This window comes from Oryctolagus cuniculus, chromosome 1 (genome assembly GCF_051225735.1).
Source record: "Oryctolagus cuniculus isolate XC-2025 breed Fujian yellow rabbit chromosome 1, ASM5122573v1, whole genome shotgun sequence".
Lineage (NCBI taxonomy): Eukaryota > Metazoa > Chordata > Mammalia > Lagomorpha > Leporidae > Oryctolagus > Oryctolagus cuniculus.
Window position 1 is genome coordinate 234,283,083 of NC_142867.1, and position 15,451 is coordinate 234,298,533.

Here is a 15,451-nt window from a genome sequence, read left to right on the forward strand (position 1 = left end):
GTCCCTGTAACGTGGACCCCACCCTGCCCCCCCGTCCCTGACGGAGAAGCTGAGAAACAGGGTACATGGCCTGCCCGAGGCTGTGTCTGCAGACCGGCTTCAGGCAAGATGGCTGAGCAGCAGGTGCAGGGAGCCCGCACGCCTGCCTCCCCCGAAATCGTGGAAGTAGGTGAGCCCCCTGTTCTATGGCAGGCAGCAGGGCAGGTGGGGGTGCCGTGGATGGAGCCGCAGCCTGCGATGCCGCATCCCAAATCCGAGCCCCCAAGTGAGTCCCGGCTGCTCCACTCCCCATCAGCTTCCCTGCTACTGGCCTGGGCAGCCAGCAGAGGACGCCCGAGTCCCTGGCGCCTGCCACCCACTTGGGAGGGCTGGGTGGGGCTTCTGAGTTCGGCCTGGACCAACCGCGGGCTTGTGGCCATTTGGGGAGTGCACCTGAGGATGGAAGATCTCCTCCCTCTCTTCTTCCTCTCTCCCTGTCACTCTGCCTTTCAAATTTTAGGAACGAAACAAAACAGGACAGATGGCACCCAGGCGTTCGGAAGGAGGAAGGTCCTCGCGGCCCCTTGCTGGACGCTGAGACACCCTAATAGGAGACAGACAAACTGGTTTGCTCTCTCTCCAACACACACACACCTGCATGTATCTATCAGTGTATGTCTTGTTTATTTTAAGATCTTATTTGTTTATTTGAAAGGCAGACTTACAGAGGGAGAGAGAGGTCTCCCGTTCGCTGGTTCACTCCCCAAATGGTTGCAACAGCCAGAGCTGGGCTGATCTGAAACCAGGAGCCAGGAGCTTCTCCCAGGTCTCTCACGCGGGTGCAGGGGCCCAAGGACTTGGGCCATCTTCTGCTGCTTTCCCAGGCCATAGCAGAGAGCTGGATTGGAAGTGGAGCAGCTGGGACTCGAACCGGTGCCCATATGGGATGCAGGCACTGCAGGTGATGGCTTTTAGAAGTAGAGAGTGACAGACAGTGAGAGGGAGAGACAGAGAGAAAGATCTTCCATCTGCTGGTTCACTCCCCAAGTAGCTACAACGGCCGGAGCTGAGCCGGTCCGAAGCCAGGAGCTTCTCTGGGTCTCCCACGTGGGTACAGAGGCTCAAGCACTTGGGCCATCTTCTACTGCTTCTCAGGCCACAGCAGAGAGCTGGATCGGAAAAGGAGTAGCCAGGAGCAGAACCGGCGCCCGTACGGATGTTGGTGCTGTGGCACAGTGGGTTAATCCTCTGCCACCCCTCCCCTTATTTAATCTTAAAGACAGTTTGTCTTTTTTTTTTTTTTTTTTTTTTTTTGATAGGCAGAGTGGACAGTGAGAGAGAGAGACAGAGAGAAAGGTCTTCCTTTTCCATTGGTTCACCCCCCCCAAGTGGCCGCTGCAGCCGGCGCACCATGCTGATCCGAAGCCAGGAGCCAGGTGCTTCTCCTGGTCTCCCATGGGGTGCAGGGCCCAAGCACTTGGGCCATCCTCCACTGCACTCCCGGGCCACAGCAGAGAGCTGGTCTGGAAGAGGAGCAACCAGGACAGAATCCGGCGCCCCGACCGGGACTAGAACCTGGAGTGCCGGCGCCACAGGAGGATTAGTCTATTGAACCGCAGTGCTGGCCTAATCTTAAACACAGTTTGTCTTAAAGTTAGGGGTAAGCTGCCACTTTGGACTCCACCTCCCACATGAGCACCAGTCAGAGTCCTGGCTGCTGCACGTTTGTGCGGCTCACTGCTAATGCACCTGGCAGAGCAGTGGAGGATGACCCAGGTGCTTGGGCCCCTGCACCCACGTGGGAGACCCTGATGAAGCTCTTGGCTCCTGGCTTCAGCCTGACCCAGCCCGAACACTGTAGACATTTGGGGAGTGAACCAGCGGATGGAAGAACCATCTCTCTCTCTCTCTGTCACTCTGCTTTTCAAATAATGAATTAATTTGTATAATAGAAATGGAGGTTTCTTCTGCTGCCTCCTCTGTTTCTGCAGGTTACTCTGTACTGTCTGTTTGGGTCTGGCAGGCGGGCTGCGTGGGATGGCGGGGACCCTGGCAGTGTGGGTGGGGTTGGGGCTGGGTCTCCTCCCGCGGGTGGGCCGCTTCCCTAGCGGAGGCCTCATCTGCTTGGTTGTGGCTTCTGAGAGCCCCCGGACCGTGGGCACACTGCCCGTGGGGGTGAGAGCTCTGTCCCTGCGTTGTTCCCAGTCGCTGTCACCTGGTGACCGAGCACTGTGGCTGCGTGCCCCTTCTACGACTGACTTTAAATCCGCTCTCCACGTGACCCCTGTCACCTGCCCCTGGGGGCTCCTGGCCCACCTTCTGGTGGTCCCGGGGCCACGCCTTCTCCCCTTCCCACCCCCCCAAGCTCCACTCCAGCCGTTGCACTCTCCAGCTGGCTTCCACCTCTTCCCTCGTCTCCGGAGCCAGCCAGCTGCCCTCAGCTGTTTCCTGATTGAGCCCGTGTGCCCGGTCTTGCACACTTGCTCCTGGTGGACTGTTCCCTGTGTGTGTGTGTGTGTGTGTGTGTGCGCTTTCATTTGTATTTTATGTCAAAGGCAGAGAGAGGCCGGCACTGCGGCTCACTAGGCTAATCCTCCGCCTAGCGGCGCCGGCACACCAGGTTCTAGTCCTGGTCGGGGCGCCGGATTCTGTCCCGGTTGCCCCTCTTCCAGGCCAGCTCTCTGCTGTGGCCAGGGAGTGCAGTGGAGGATGGCCCAAGTGCTTGGGCCCTGCACCCGCATGGGAGACCAGGACGAAGCACCTGGCTCCTGGCTTCCGATCGGTGCAGCGCGCTGGCTGTAGCGGCCACTTGGGGGGTGAACCAAAGGAAAAAGGAAGACCTTTCTCTCTCCTTTCTCTCTGTCTGTCTCTCTCACTGTCTAACTCTGCCTGTAAAAAAAAAAAAAAAAAAAAGGCAGAGAGAGAGAATCTTCCATCTGCTGGTTCTTTCCCAAATGCCCACAACAGCCAGGGCTGGGCCACATCAAGGCCAGGAGCCCACAGCTCAGTGAGGGTCTCCCAGGCGGGTGGCAGGAACCCGCTGCCTCGCAGGGTGCACATTTCTGGACCACGTGGGGAGGTGGAAGGTGAGCCCGTGCCCCTTGGGGGAACAGTCCTGGGCTTCCAGCTCCTGGGAGATTTCATTTTCTCATCCACAGACTCGGTGGGTGGGACTAGCTTCCCTGGGGCTTCTGTGAGCTGCTGACAGGTTCACCTCCCTGCCCCCCTGCACCTGGCTGCACCGCCCCAAGGCTGCCTCCTCCTGCACAGACGGCCCAGGACGCCAGCAGCCAGTGTCAGAGCCGGCCCGACTCCCCACTCACCTCCGATCCAGATCATGGCCCAGCTTCCTGGGCCCCGACCGCCTGTTCCTGGCTGCAGACTGGCCCGACTCTGGCTGTTGCTGGCATTTTGAGTGAAGATTTCTCTCTCTTCCCCTCGCTATTTCTGTCACTCTGCCTTTCAATTGGATGAAAATAAATAAACAAAAATTTAAAAACGGCCTACTCGGGGCGGGCACTGTGGTGCAGAGGGTTAAAGTCCCAGCCTGCAGAGCCACCATCCCATGTAGATGCTGCTTCTCGTCCCGGCTGCTCCACTTCTGATCCAGCTCCCTGCTAATGCGCCTGGGAAAGCAGCAGAAGACGGCCCAAGGGCTTGGGCCCCTGCACCCACGTGGGAGACCTGGATGGAGTTCCAGGCTCCTGGCTTCAGCATGGACCAACCCCAGCCATTTGGGGATGAACCAGTGGATGGAAGATCTCCCTCTCTTTCTCTCCCTCCCACTCCTCCCTTTTTATTTATTTGAATATTAATAAATAAAGATTTATTTGAAAGTCATAATTACACAGAGAAAGAGAGGCAGAAAGAGAGGTCTTCCCATCCGCTGGTTCACTCCCCAGTTGGCTACAACGGCTGGAGCTGCGCTGATCCAGAGCCAGGAGCCAGCAGTTTTTGCCAGGTCTCCCACGCAGGTGCAGGGGAACGAGGACTTGGGCCATCCTCCACTGCTTTCCCAGGCCATCGCAGAGAGCTGGATCGGAAGTAGAGCAGCCGGGTCTTGAACCGGTGCCCACATGGGATGCTGGCACTGCAGGCCGGGGCTTTAACCTGCTGTGTCACAGTGCTGCCCCTTCCTTTCCCCTTCAAATAAATCCTTTTAAAGAGCATTTTGGAATCTGCTTTTTGAAGACCTTCCCAAGGCAGAGGCACGAATTTCAACATTTCTCGCCCCCAAATAAAGTTGTCTGTGAATTCCGCTTCCAGAAACTCTTTTTTTCTTTACCAGAAGCGTTGTGAAGTGCGCTCCTGACACTCAGGCCCTAGACCGCTGAGGCAGCGCAGCAGGGGAGCTGCCCACCCCGGAACTCGGCGGCCAGTGTTCAGGCGTGGCTGTGAGCTGCGGCAGGTCCAGCGGCCTCTCCGGGTCACCGGCTTCAAGCGGCTTCCAGTCCCCCAGCCTGGCTGCTTCAGCGAGCAGAGCAGAGGTGGCACATTGCTTGATTTTATTTTGATTTGAAGGGGCACACGCGCACACGCACACATATGCACACACACACCTTCATCTCCTTGGTCACCCAAGCGCCTGGGGCGGAGTGGGATCCAGGGTCCTACAAGGGTGGCAGGCACTCAGCCGCTGCATGGCCGGTTCGTCCGGAGCCAGGCGCTGGGGCTGGGCCTGAGGGCAGGGCTTAACCACCAGGCTGCACCGCCCGCTCCCGCACGCCTCATTCTGCGTCTCTGCAGAGTTCACATAAATGGCTACGTGTCTGGCTTCTCTCGCAGCAAAGGTACAAAGGACCCCGCAGAGTCCCCACTCCCCACCGCTCCCTGCCGTCTCTCCGCGGGGGCGCGCGCGGGGCCCCCTGCCCTCCCTGCTCCCGGCGCGGCCCGGGTCTAGGGCAAGGCCGTCCCGGCGCGAGGCACGGACACCGCCGCGGGCAAACACCGCGGTCAATTATTAACCGGCCAGGCCGCGCCAGGAAACCCGAGCCGGCAGCGCAGCGCAGCCGAGCCGGGGCCCGACGGGAGGCGCCGGCGGGAGCCGCGCAGCCCCGCAGACCGCACGCGCCATGGAGCCAGGTGAGCGCCGCGGGGCCGGGGCCCGGGGGAGCCCGAGCGCGGGCGACGCCCCCTGCCCGGAGCTGGGGACCCCCCACCGCAGGCCGCCGCGGGGAGCCCGGGGCTGGGGGGCGCGGCGGCGGGGCCCGGGAGGAGCGGTCGCCTCTGCGCGCTTTGTTCACAGCCAGGCCGGGGTCCTCAGCGCCCGGACCCGGGGGAGGGGGACCCCCGCGGCGACGTCCGGGCCGGGGCGCCCGGGCCGCGCCCGACGGTCCCGCCCGAGCCCGGGGAAGCGAGGCCCGCCCGCCGCCCGCCGCCCCAGGCCCCTGGCTGGCGGGGAAGGGGCTCCGGGAGTTGGGAGGGGGCGCACCCGCCGCGGCCCGCGTCCGGCTCCCGAAGCGGATGGGGAGGCCCGGCCCAACTCCGACGACCCCCGCCCCTGCTTCGACGACCCCCGCGCCCTCCCCACTCTCCTCCGCCGCCTGGCTCCAAAGACCCCCACCCCACGCCGGCCTGATTCCAACGACCCCCGACTGCACCCCACCCACCCCGGCCCGGGCCTTGAGGCGCCCCCTCCCCCCGCCGCCCCGCGTCGCGCCCTAAATTCCTGCGGAGCCGCCGGGCGCCGGGGGCTCAGGTGTCGCGGGCCCAGGCGCCCGCAGCCCCGCCCCAGACTCTTGGCCCGCGGTGCCATCTCCGCGCCACCCCGGCCCGGGCTGGCCCTGGCGGACCCGGGCGCTGCGGCTTTTGTTTCAGGGGCGGGGGCGGGGGCCGGCGCCCGGGGCTCGGCTGAGGCTCCGCGCCTGCGGGAGCCTCGGTTCGCCCACCCGCGGCAGGGGGTCCCGGCGCCCCAAGGTGCTTGAGTGGCCCCAACGTCACAGCTCTGCTGCGGGGGACATGCGGGATGACGGAGGAGTGAGGCCCGCACCCCGCACTTTTTGTGCCAGTCCTTGGGTTCCACTGTCCACAAACTTTATTATTATTATTATTGTTGTTGTTGTTGTTTGAGAGGCAAAGAGAGGAGGTGGAGATCGCCCGTTCTCTGGTTCACTCCCCCGTGGCTGCGGGAAGCCAGGCACCAGGAACTCGTCTGGGTCTCTCTGGTGGGCGGCAGGGGCCCAGCTACCTGCCCTACCTGCTGTCTCCCGGGTGCACCACAGCTGAGCTGGAGATTCAGCCGTGTGTCCAGTCCAGTCCTTTTTGTTGCTGCATACTTAGTTTTTTTTTTTTTAAACATTATTATTTAATATTTATTTGAAAGACAGAGATCGAGAGAGAGAGAGCGATCTTCCATCTGCTGGTTCATTCCCCAGATGGCCACAACGGCTGGGGCTGTAGCCAGGAGATGAGAACTTCTTCCAGGTCTCCCCCATGGGTGCCGGTTGGAGAGCCGGCTGCTCCACTTCTGGCCCGGCTCCCTGCTAATGCGCCTGGGAAAGCAGTAGACGATGGTCCAAGTCCTTGGGCCCCTGCACCCGCGTGGGAGACCTGGAGGAAGCTCCTGGCTCCTGGCTTTGGATCGGCCCAGTCCTGGCTGTTGCAGCCATTTAGGGAGTGAACCAGTGGATGGAAGACCTCTCTCTCTCCCTCTCTCTCTCTCTAACTCTGACTTGCAAATAAGTAAAAAATAAATCTTAACAAAAAGACAGTGGAGTAACCAGGACTTGAACACAGCGCCACAGCGGCGCTCTGCTGTGGATGCGGGTGTCCCCAGCGGTTCCAGCTCACTGCCTGTGCCACACTGCCTGCCCCTACAAGATGGGTTATTTAGAGAGCAGGGTGACAGAGGGACCTTCCACCTGCAGGCTCACTCCCCAAGTGGCCACAGGAGCCAGGGCGGGGCCAGGCCAGAGCCCGGCACCCAGAGCCCCAGACGGGGCAACAGGAACTGAGCAGGTGGGCACCAGCAGGAAGCTGAGCTGAGACCCGGACAAGGCCCCCTGGCCTGGGATGCGGGGTCCAGGCAGCCTGAGTGCCAGCCCCTGGCACTCACTTCCTTTTCTTGTCCGAGCGTCTCCTCCTGAGGGCGGATCCCTGCTTATCCAGGGCTATGCCCACCCCACCCCCATCCCCACCCACCCCATGCTTTGTCGTTTTTCTGGGTAGCTGTCTTGGGATTTATTTACTGGATTCATTCCTAGATGTTTTCCATTTATTCTAGTGCTGCTATAAATGGGATATTAACTTTTATAAATTGCTTATTTATTTTTAGAATGTATTGCAAAGGAAGAGCGATACAGAGAGACACACATCCACTGAGTGATCTTATAAACAGCATTAGGGTTTTCAAAAATGGCTTATTTTTAACATTTATTTTAAAGGAAGAGTGCTACAGAGAGACACACACAGAGAGAGATCTTATACGTGGGCTACCAGTTTTAACCTAGCCGTCTGGGGTCTGCTGCTAGTCCGTGTGCGGCTTCCTTGGTGTGGGCTATCACGTTTTCTCTCCTTTTCCTTTTAGTGTCTGTAGGGCCTGTGATGGTGAGCTCCTGTTCGCTTCTCTCTGGTGATTGTTGTTTTTTTAAAGATTTATTTTTATTTATTTAAAAGTAAGAGAGAGAGGTCTTCCATCCAGTGGTTTCTTCCCCAAATGGTGGCAACAGCTGGGGAGCTTCCTCCGGGTCGCCCACGTGGTGCAGGGGCCCATGCACTTGGGCCACCCTCTTCTGCTTTCCCAGGTGCGCCACCAGGGCTCTGGATTGGAAGTGGAGCAGCTGGGATTCGAACTGGCACTATACGGCATGCCGGGTTACAAGGCAGCTGCTTAACCGGCTCTGCCACAACACCGGGCCCAATTTTGATCTTTCTCTGTGTTTTTAATTGAACGCTAGCTGGAGGTTTGCCCACCCTGCTGTGGGGCCGTGAGCGACCACTCAGGGCAGGGGTCTCCTCCCCAGGACCCTACTCAGGCACGTGCCTGAGCCGCCCGGGAGCTTTGCCGGTCAGGAGGTTCCCAGGAGGTGCAGGGGCTTCAGGGTTCGCTGAGTCCTGCCCAGGACCCTTCAAGCTGCTGGGCCCACCGCCCCTGTCCACTCCCCTGCACCCGCCACCCCGCTCCTTGTCACTCAGCCAGGAGTGGCAGTTCCTGAGCGCCGCCCCCCTCCAACCTCCCGCCTCCAACCCCAAGCCAAGAATCCGATTGGCTGAGCCTGTCTGGGCGCCCTATCTCAGGACAGCCAATCAGAGGCTGCCCTAGGCCAATGCTCTTTCTTCTGGTCCAATAGACGGGGGCAGCAGGGCGCGGGGGGCGGGAACCGCTTCCCCATAGGTGCGGCTCGGAGCGGAGTCCCCCGACGGCAGCCTCGGGTTTCCGGTGCCGTCGTTGCCCTTCCCATTAGGGTCCATGAGGACCGCGGTGGAGACGAGGGCGCTGGGTGCCCAGGCGGGCCAGGGTTCGGAGGGCCTGTGTGTGCGGGGCGCGAGGCGGGGGTCCCGCCTGGGCCCCGGGGCCTCACAGCCGCCGCGTTTCTCCCCAGGCCCGGACACCAAAGGGGGCGGCCCCGAGGACCCCCCGAGCCCGGAGCGCCCCGCGGACGCCCCGAGCCCCGAGCACCCCGCGCTCCCGCGCCTGCCGCGCCGCCCGCAGCTGCTGGAGGAAGACGGAAGCCCGCACGGCGACGACGGGGCGGCCGCGGCGGCCGAGGGGAGCGAGCCGGCGCCGGAGGACCCCGCGGTGGGCGCTGCGGCCGCCGGAGAGGCCAGCGCCGGGCCCAAGGCGGCGGCCGGCGGGGCGCCGCACATCGGCTTCGTGGGCGAGCCCCCCCCGTACGCGCCGCCCGACCCCAAGGCCGTGCACCTGCTGTACCCGCCCTTCCCGCAGGTGCCGGTGGTCTTCCAGCCCGCGCCTGCGCCCGCCGCCTTGTACCCGCCGCCGCCCGCCCCGCAGCCGCTCTTCCCGCAGCCCGCAGCCGCCGGCGCCGTCTTCCCCTTCCCCGTGGTGAGCGCGCACCCCGCTGCCTCCGGGCCGGGGCGCTGGGCGGGGGTGGGGAGGGTGGAGGGCTGGGCGGAAGCCCCCGCAGGTGGGGCGCGCGGAGAGGGCAGGATCCCCGGGCCACGAGGGGGGACCCACGGTGAGCGGCCCGCGGGGGCGGGGTGCAGGTGCAGGAGACCTAGCTATGTCTGTAAACTTTATTTACTTGTATGGTGGGGGAGGGGGAGAGAGAATGGGAACGGGAGAGTCCGCTGGCTCGACCTCCAAGTACCCGCAGAGCTGAAGCCCGAGGCGGGAACCCCATCGTGGTCCCTCCCCGAGGCGTCCCCCTGCCTCCCAGGTGCGCAGTAGCAGGAAGCCGGCGTCAGGAGCCGGAGCCAGGCGAGGAAGCCGGGCACTCCCACGTGAGCTCCGGGCATCTTAACCGCTGGGCCAAACCACCCGCTGGAGGCCTGCAGCCCCCCTGGGGGTGCGGTGGAGACGAGCAGAGTGGACCCCCTGAGTGCGGCCAGGGCTGGGGCGCCGGGAGGAGAGGCAGGAGGAGGCCCTGCCCTGTCCCTGCAGTGACCCACAGGCCCGCGGCTGGGGGTTGGGAGCAGCCTGAGCGACTGCGCTGACCGCGTGGCTTCGCCCCCAGTACAATGGCCCTGTGGCAGGCGTGGCCGCCCCCGCGGCCGTGGATCGCAGGCCTGTGCCCAAGGACTACATGGTGGAGTCGGTGCTGGTGACCCTCTTCTGCTGCCTGCTCACCGGGTGCATTGCCATCGTGTACTCCTACGAGGTAGGCAGCTGCCGGGGCCACCCAGGACCCCCGTGGAGGCCGCCGAGCCGCTGGCCAGTGCGGGCCCCAGGTGTTCGTGGGGTCTTTGCCCCTCTCGGACGGCGACGCCCTCCTCTCCTGTGTCCGCCTGTGCCGCCGGGTCTGCTCTGACAGTTGAGCTAACCGGTTCAGGATACAGCCTGAGCCTGGGGGCCTCGGGGCTGCCCTCGGGGATGTCCGTCTAACAGAGGGCGGGGCTTGCTCCTCCACCTGTCACTCATCCACCTGTCAGTCATCCATCCATCTACCCACCCATCCATCCATCCATCACTCAACTATGCATCCATCTATCCATCCATCCATCATCCTCCCATCCATCCACCTGTCACTCATCCTCCCACCCATCCACCTGTCACTCATTCACCCACCCACCCATCCATCCATCACTCATCTGTCCATCCAGCCATCCAGCCACCTGTCACTCATCCTCCCACCCATCCACCTGTCACTCATTCACCCACCCACCCATCCATCCATCACTCATCTGTCCATCCAGCCATCCAGCCACCTGTCACTCATCCTCCCACCCATCCACCTGTCACTCATTCACCCACCCACCCATCCATCCATCACTCATCTGTCCATCCAGCCATCCAGCCACCTGTCACTCATCCTCCCACCCATCCACCTGTCACTCATTCACCCACCCACCCATCCATCCATCACTCATCTGTCCATCCAGCCATCCAGCCACCTGTCACTCATCCACTCCTCCATCACCCTCCCATCGTCTTTCTTGATGTTGTTGGTCACAGCCCTGGACCTGGGGACCCAGTGAGCCAGAGTGACGCCATTCTGCCAGACAGAAGTAGGCTGGCTCAGCACGGTGCCCAGGGCTGACTGGGTGGCCCCCGGCCTCACTCAGCTGGCCACCCCCCTGTGCACGGCCATCAGCAGGCTGGGACGGGGGCCATGGCTGTTAGGAGGGCTGAGAGGTGGGGCTTGGGAGGCTGGTCACTCGGCCTCTCGGAGCCGCTGTCCTTCCCCTCAGAGTGGGGGCCGCAGCGACCCCAACCTCGGGGTGGGGGGGCTGTAGGGATTGCAGGGGATGAGGCTGGGGCCGTGACGCGCAGTCGCGGAACTTCCCAGGGCTTGTTTTCCGGTCTGTGGCCTGAGCCTGGCCCATGGTGTGGGCCGGGCCGGGCTGGGGTGGGAGCAGGGGCCCTGTGTGTCCGCTGACCCCGCCCTGCCCTGTTGCAGACCCGCGCAGCCCTGGGCAGGGGCGACCTGAGCCAGGCCGAGGCGGCTTCGCGGAAGGCCCGCGCCCTCGTGCTCTTCAGCCTGCTGTTTGGGTTCTTCGTGTCCACCAGCTGGGTCATCTACGTGGTGGTGGCCCTCTACCTGCCCTGAGCCCGGCCGCGCCTCCGTCCCTGACACCTGCGGAGGGGACCCAGGGGCCAGGAGAGGGCGGCTTTGCTGTGGCTTTGGGCAGTGGCCTCTGAGCTCAGACCTCTGCGGGACTGGGGCACCCACCTGAGCCAGGTGTCCTCGGTGCCTCCCCCAAGGCGGCCCTGGGGCCCTGGCCTTCACCCTCCCCCGGGCACTGTTCTGAGGGACCTTGCGGCCGTCCGACTGCCAACCCCACCTCCAGCCGGGCTGGCGCGACTTTGCCAGGAGCTTCCATCCCCGTCGGCTCACGCGTCCTGGGATGTGTGCCGTGCAGCGGGGGCGGTATTGGATGTGTTTCTCGGACGCCCATCGCGTGGAGCCTTTGGCCCGGGGCCCATCCGCTCCTGGGTCTCCCCCTCAGGACGCCCGCAACCGCGTCAGGAGCCCCGAGGACTCCCTGTGTGGGCTGCGGCCCCAGGCTGCCACGCCCTCTCCCCCTGGCAGCTGCCTGTGTGAGCCTGGGTGTGTCAGTGGGTGAAAGCAAGGGCACATCAGCTGGATGCTGCCTCCACGGCGCGCGCCCTCCCTCCGTGGCTGACCGGACACGGCCCCGCTCGCGGCTCACCACGCGGCCCAGCTCGTGGCGCTGGCTGGTTTGCACAGGTGCACCTGCCTGGAGCGGATTCCATGGCTCACTTTGACCTGAGCCCCCGCCCCCACTCCCTTGTGAACCTCGGGGGCAGTCGACCTTGGGTGGATCAAGCCCACCAGCGTCTGTGAGGGTCCTGGCCATTTAAAGTCCTTTGGCTCTCTGCTAAGTTTTAGAATCTATTGTCAGCTTTCACACACGCTAAGGATTTTTGCCTGGTGTGGTTTTATATCCGGACTAATTTGTGGACCATTACAATAAACACAGTGAATTCTCTTATTTATTTAGGTCTTTTAAAACATTTCCCTGATGTATTTTCTTTTATTTATTTATTTATTTGAAAGGCAGAGTTACAGAGAGGCAGCGAGAGAGAGAGAGAGAGGGAGGGAGGGAGGGAGGGAGGGAGGGATGGAGGGAGGGAGGTCGGTCTGGTTCTGTGAGACCCGCTGGTTCACTCCCCAGATGGCCACAGTGGCTGGAGCTGTGCCGATCTGAAGCCAGGAGCTTCCTCCAGGTCTCCCATGGGGGTGCAGGGGCCCAAGGACTTGGGCCATCCTCCACTGCTTTCCCAGGCCACAGCAGAGAGCTGGATCGGAAGCGGAGCCACCGGGTCCGGAACCGGTGCCCATGTGAGGTGCCAGCCCCGTTCTTTAGCGAGCCTGCCTGGACACTGGGTGTATGATGGCCCGGTGTCCGCTGAGAAACGATCGAGCTTGTTCTGTTACCGGGTGACTTGGGTTGACCTTCACTTCCTGTCCCAGAGGAGGCCAGCGGTGGTGACCTCACCTGTGTCGGGTGGGCGTGGCTTGTCGTTTTCGCTCCTGTGACCGGCTGCTGGTGTCTCTGGGTCACTGCCTCATCTCGTCCAAACACCTCATGTTTCCAGCTTCTTTCATTTTTTCTTTTTAAAAATCTTTACTTACTTATTTGAAAGTTATAGAGAGGGAAGAGATGGGGGGGGTTGGGAGAGAGAGGGGAGAGGGAGGGGGGAGGGAGGGGGGAGGGAGAGGGAGGAGAGGGAGGGGGGAGGGGGAGAGGGAAGGAGAAAGAGGGAGAGGGGAGAGGGAGGGAGGGAGAGAGGGAAGGAGGGAGAGAGAGAGATGGAGAGAGGGAGGGAGAGAGGAGGGGGGAGGGAGAGGGGTGGAGAGAGGGAGAGGCAGGGAGGGAGAGGGAGAGGAGATAGATTTTTCCATCTGCTGCTTCACTCCCCAAATGGCCACAACAGCCAGCACTGGGCCAGGCTGAAGCCAGGAGCTGGAACTCCATCCGGGTCTCCCACGCGGGTGCAGGGGCCCAGGCACTCGGGCCGTCTTCTGCTGCTTTCCCAGACGCATTAGCAGGGAGCTGGATTGGAAGTGGAGCAGCCAGGACTCGAACCCAGCACCTCGGTGTGGGACACCAGTGTCACAAGTGGCGACTTAACCCACTGCACCACACGTTGCCCTTCCTCTTCTTCGTGTGATTTGTCCATTTCTCCTTGTTCTGCCTGCTGTGCGGTGCGTATGTGGAGGCCGTGTCATCTATTAGGTGTGTACAGACTCAGCCGTTGTGGGATCTCGTGCCTGCCCTTTGGGATGCCGGCTGCTTTGCTGGCCTGGAGGTCCGGCTTGCCTTCCTGGCGGGAGCCCAGCAGGCTAGTGCGTTTTATGGGGCCTGTATTTGCAGCGCACATTTTTAGTAAGATTCATTTATTGAAAGGCAGAGTTAGAGAGAGGGAGAGACGCTTCGGTCTGCTGATTCCCCGGATGGCTACAGTGAAGCCAGGAGCCAGGAGCTTCCTCCGGGTCTCCCACACGGGTGCAGGGCCCGAGCGCTTGGGCATCCTCCACTGCCTTCCCAGGCCACAGCAGGGAGCTGGATCGGAAGTGGAGCAGCTGGGACTGGAACCAGCACCCTGCAGGTGGCGGCTTTACCCACAGTGCCACAGCGCCGGCTGTGCCCTTCGGTACCTTTTAGCTGTCTGTGACGGCTGTGGATTTTTTTTTATTTTTTTTATTTTTATTTTTTTTTATTATTATTTTTTTTTTTGACAGGCAGAGTGGACAGTGAGAGAGAGAGAGACAGAGAGAAAGGTCTTCCTTTGCCGTTGGTTCACCCTCCAATGGCCGCCGTGGCCGGCGCGCTGCGGCTGGCGCACCGCGCTGATCCGATGGCAGGAGCCAGGAGCCAGGTGTTTCTCCTGGTCTCCCATGGGGTGCAGGGCCCAAGCACCTGGGCCATCCTCCACTGCACTCCCTGGCCACAGCAGAGGGCTGGCCTGGAAGAGGGGCAACCGGGACAGAATCCGGCGCCCCGACCGGGACTAGAACCCGGTGTGCCGGCGCCGCTAGGCAGAGGATTAGCCTATTGAGCTGCGGCGCCGGCCGGACGGCTGTGGATTTTGAGACCCACCCAGTACAGGGTGCAGGTGCTGTGTGGTGTGGCTGTCTGTGGTTCCCCAGAGGGCTTGGTCCCCACGCTGTCTGGCTGTGTGGCTGCGCCCAGGGCTGAGCCCCCGTCGGTGCCTGTGGCCGTGGCTTCCCTGCCCAGCACGGCAGGTGGCTGACACCTCTCCCTGTCGCCTCACCATCCGCCACGTCCTTGGCGGGGCCTTGGCTAGGTTGGCGCCCTCGCTGCCACCCTGGCGGCCACCTGCCTGGGCACGGCTGCGCCTCAGGTTCACGGGTCTTATGGGACCCGGAGTTCATTCTGGACAGACAGATGCTCAGGCGGCCGTGGCTCCTTCCATCCGTCGGGCTGCGAGTATCCTGCCTCCTCCGGGCCCCAGCGTCGTTTCTGCCCTGTGGAAGACGTCGCGTCTTCTGGAAGCTTTCCTGGCCGCTGACTCTGGCGTCTGTTTTTGGAGCTTCCCCGTGGTGCACTCAGGTTCGTGTCTGAGCCCCGTGGGCTGGCGTGGAACGGCCTCCTGGAGTGATCGAGAGTGGCCACCAGGGGGCGCACGGTGCCCACGGCGGCAGGGCCACAGCCGGGTGGTCCCTGGGGGCCATCCGCCTGGAGTGTCCGAATCTGCGCTCGGTTGTCCAGCAGCCCTGCGCTAGAGCAAGAAGGGTGAGCCAGCAGCGCCCCGGCCGGGCCCCGTTCCGGGAGGCCCCGTTCCCAGGAGGCCCCCGGCGTCTCTGCTACCGATCGCATCGGCTGAGCACGACCCCAGGAGCTTTGCAACGACAACTGGCCCTGATTTGGGAAAACCGTTTCCAAGCCAGCGTACTGAGGCCTGATGCGCATTCATAAAAGGCGCCCGTTCTGCGCGTGCGATTCCATGACTCGCAGCAAATGCGCAGAGCTGCGCACACCTCGGCGGGCTGCAGCACCCCCAAAGCTGCATCCGGGCACCGGCAAGGCTGCCTCCCGTTCTGCAGTTTTCACGGACATTTCGTCTGTGGAGTCCTGGGCTACGGGGCCTTTTTGCCTCTGGCGTTTTATTTTTTAAAAGATTGCTTTATGTATTTGAAAGGCAGCTACAGAGAGACAGAGAGAGAGGGAGGTCTTCCATCCATGGTTCACTCCCCAAGTGGCCACAACAGCCAGGGCTGGGCCGGGCCAAAGCCAGGAGCCGGGAGTGCCATCCAGGTCTCCCACGTGGGCAGCGGGGGTCCAAGCACTTGGGTGCATTAGCAGGGAGCCGGAAGGGAAGCCACGTGTCCGCGGGGTGCCACGGGCGGTGGCGTGGCCTGCTGGC

The 15,451-nt window shown here is 62.5% G+C and overlaps 1 protein-coding gene across 1 annotated transcript; it reads left to right on the forward strand.

The window, feature by feature from the left end:
- Positions 1 to 4,597: 4,597 nt before the first annotated feature.
- PRRT1B (proline rich transmembrane protein 1B) lies at positions 4,598 to 12,051 on the forward strand. Its single transcript, XM_008249062.5, has 4 exons — positions 4,598 to 5,061; positions 8,520 to 8,980; positions 9,612 to 9,755; positions 10,995 to 12,051. The coding sequence occupies exons 1-4, from the start codon at positions 5,052 to 5,054 to the stop codon at positions 11,142 to 11,144; spliced, it is 765 nt and encodes a 254-aa protein (XP_008247284.4). The 5' UTR covers positions 4,598 to 5,051; the 3' UTR covers positions 11,145 to 12,051.
- Positions 12,052 to 15,451: the final 3,400 nt, after the last annotated feature.

Excerpts from the sequence above, each read along its gene's own strand:
- PRRT1B (XM_008249062.5), top strand. Across the intron at positions 8,981-9,611 it reads CCGTCTTCCCCTTCCCCGTG|TACAATGGCCCTGTGGCAGG; the intron begins GTGAGCGCGCAC and ends CTTCGCCCCCAG. Across the intron at positions 9,756-10,994 it reads CCATCGTGTACTCCTACGAG|ACCCGCGCAGCCCTGGGCAG; the intron begins GTAGGCAGCTGC and ends GCCCTGTTGCAG.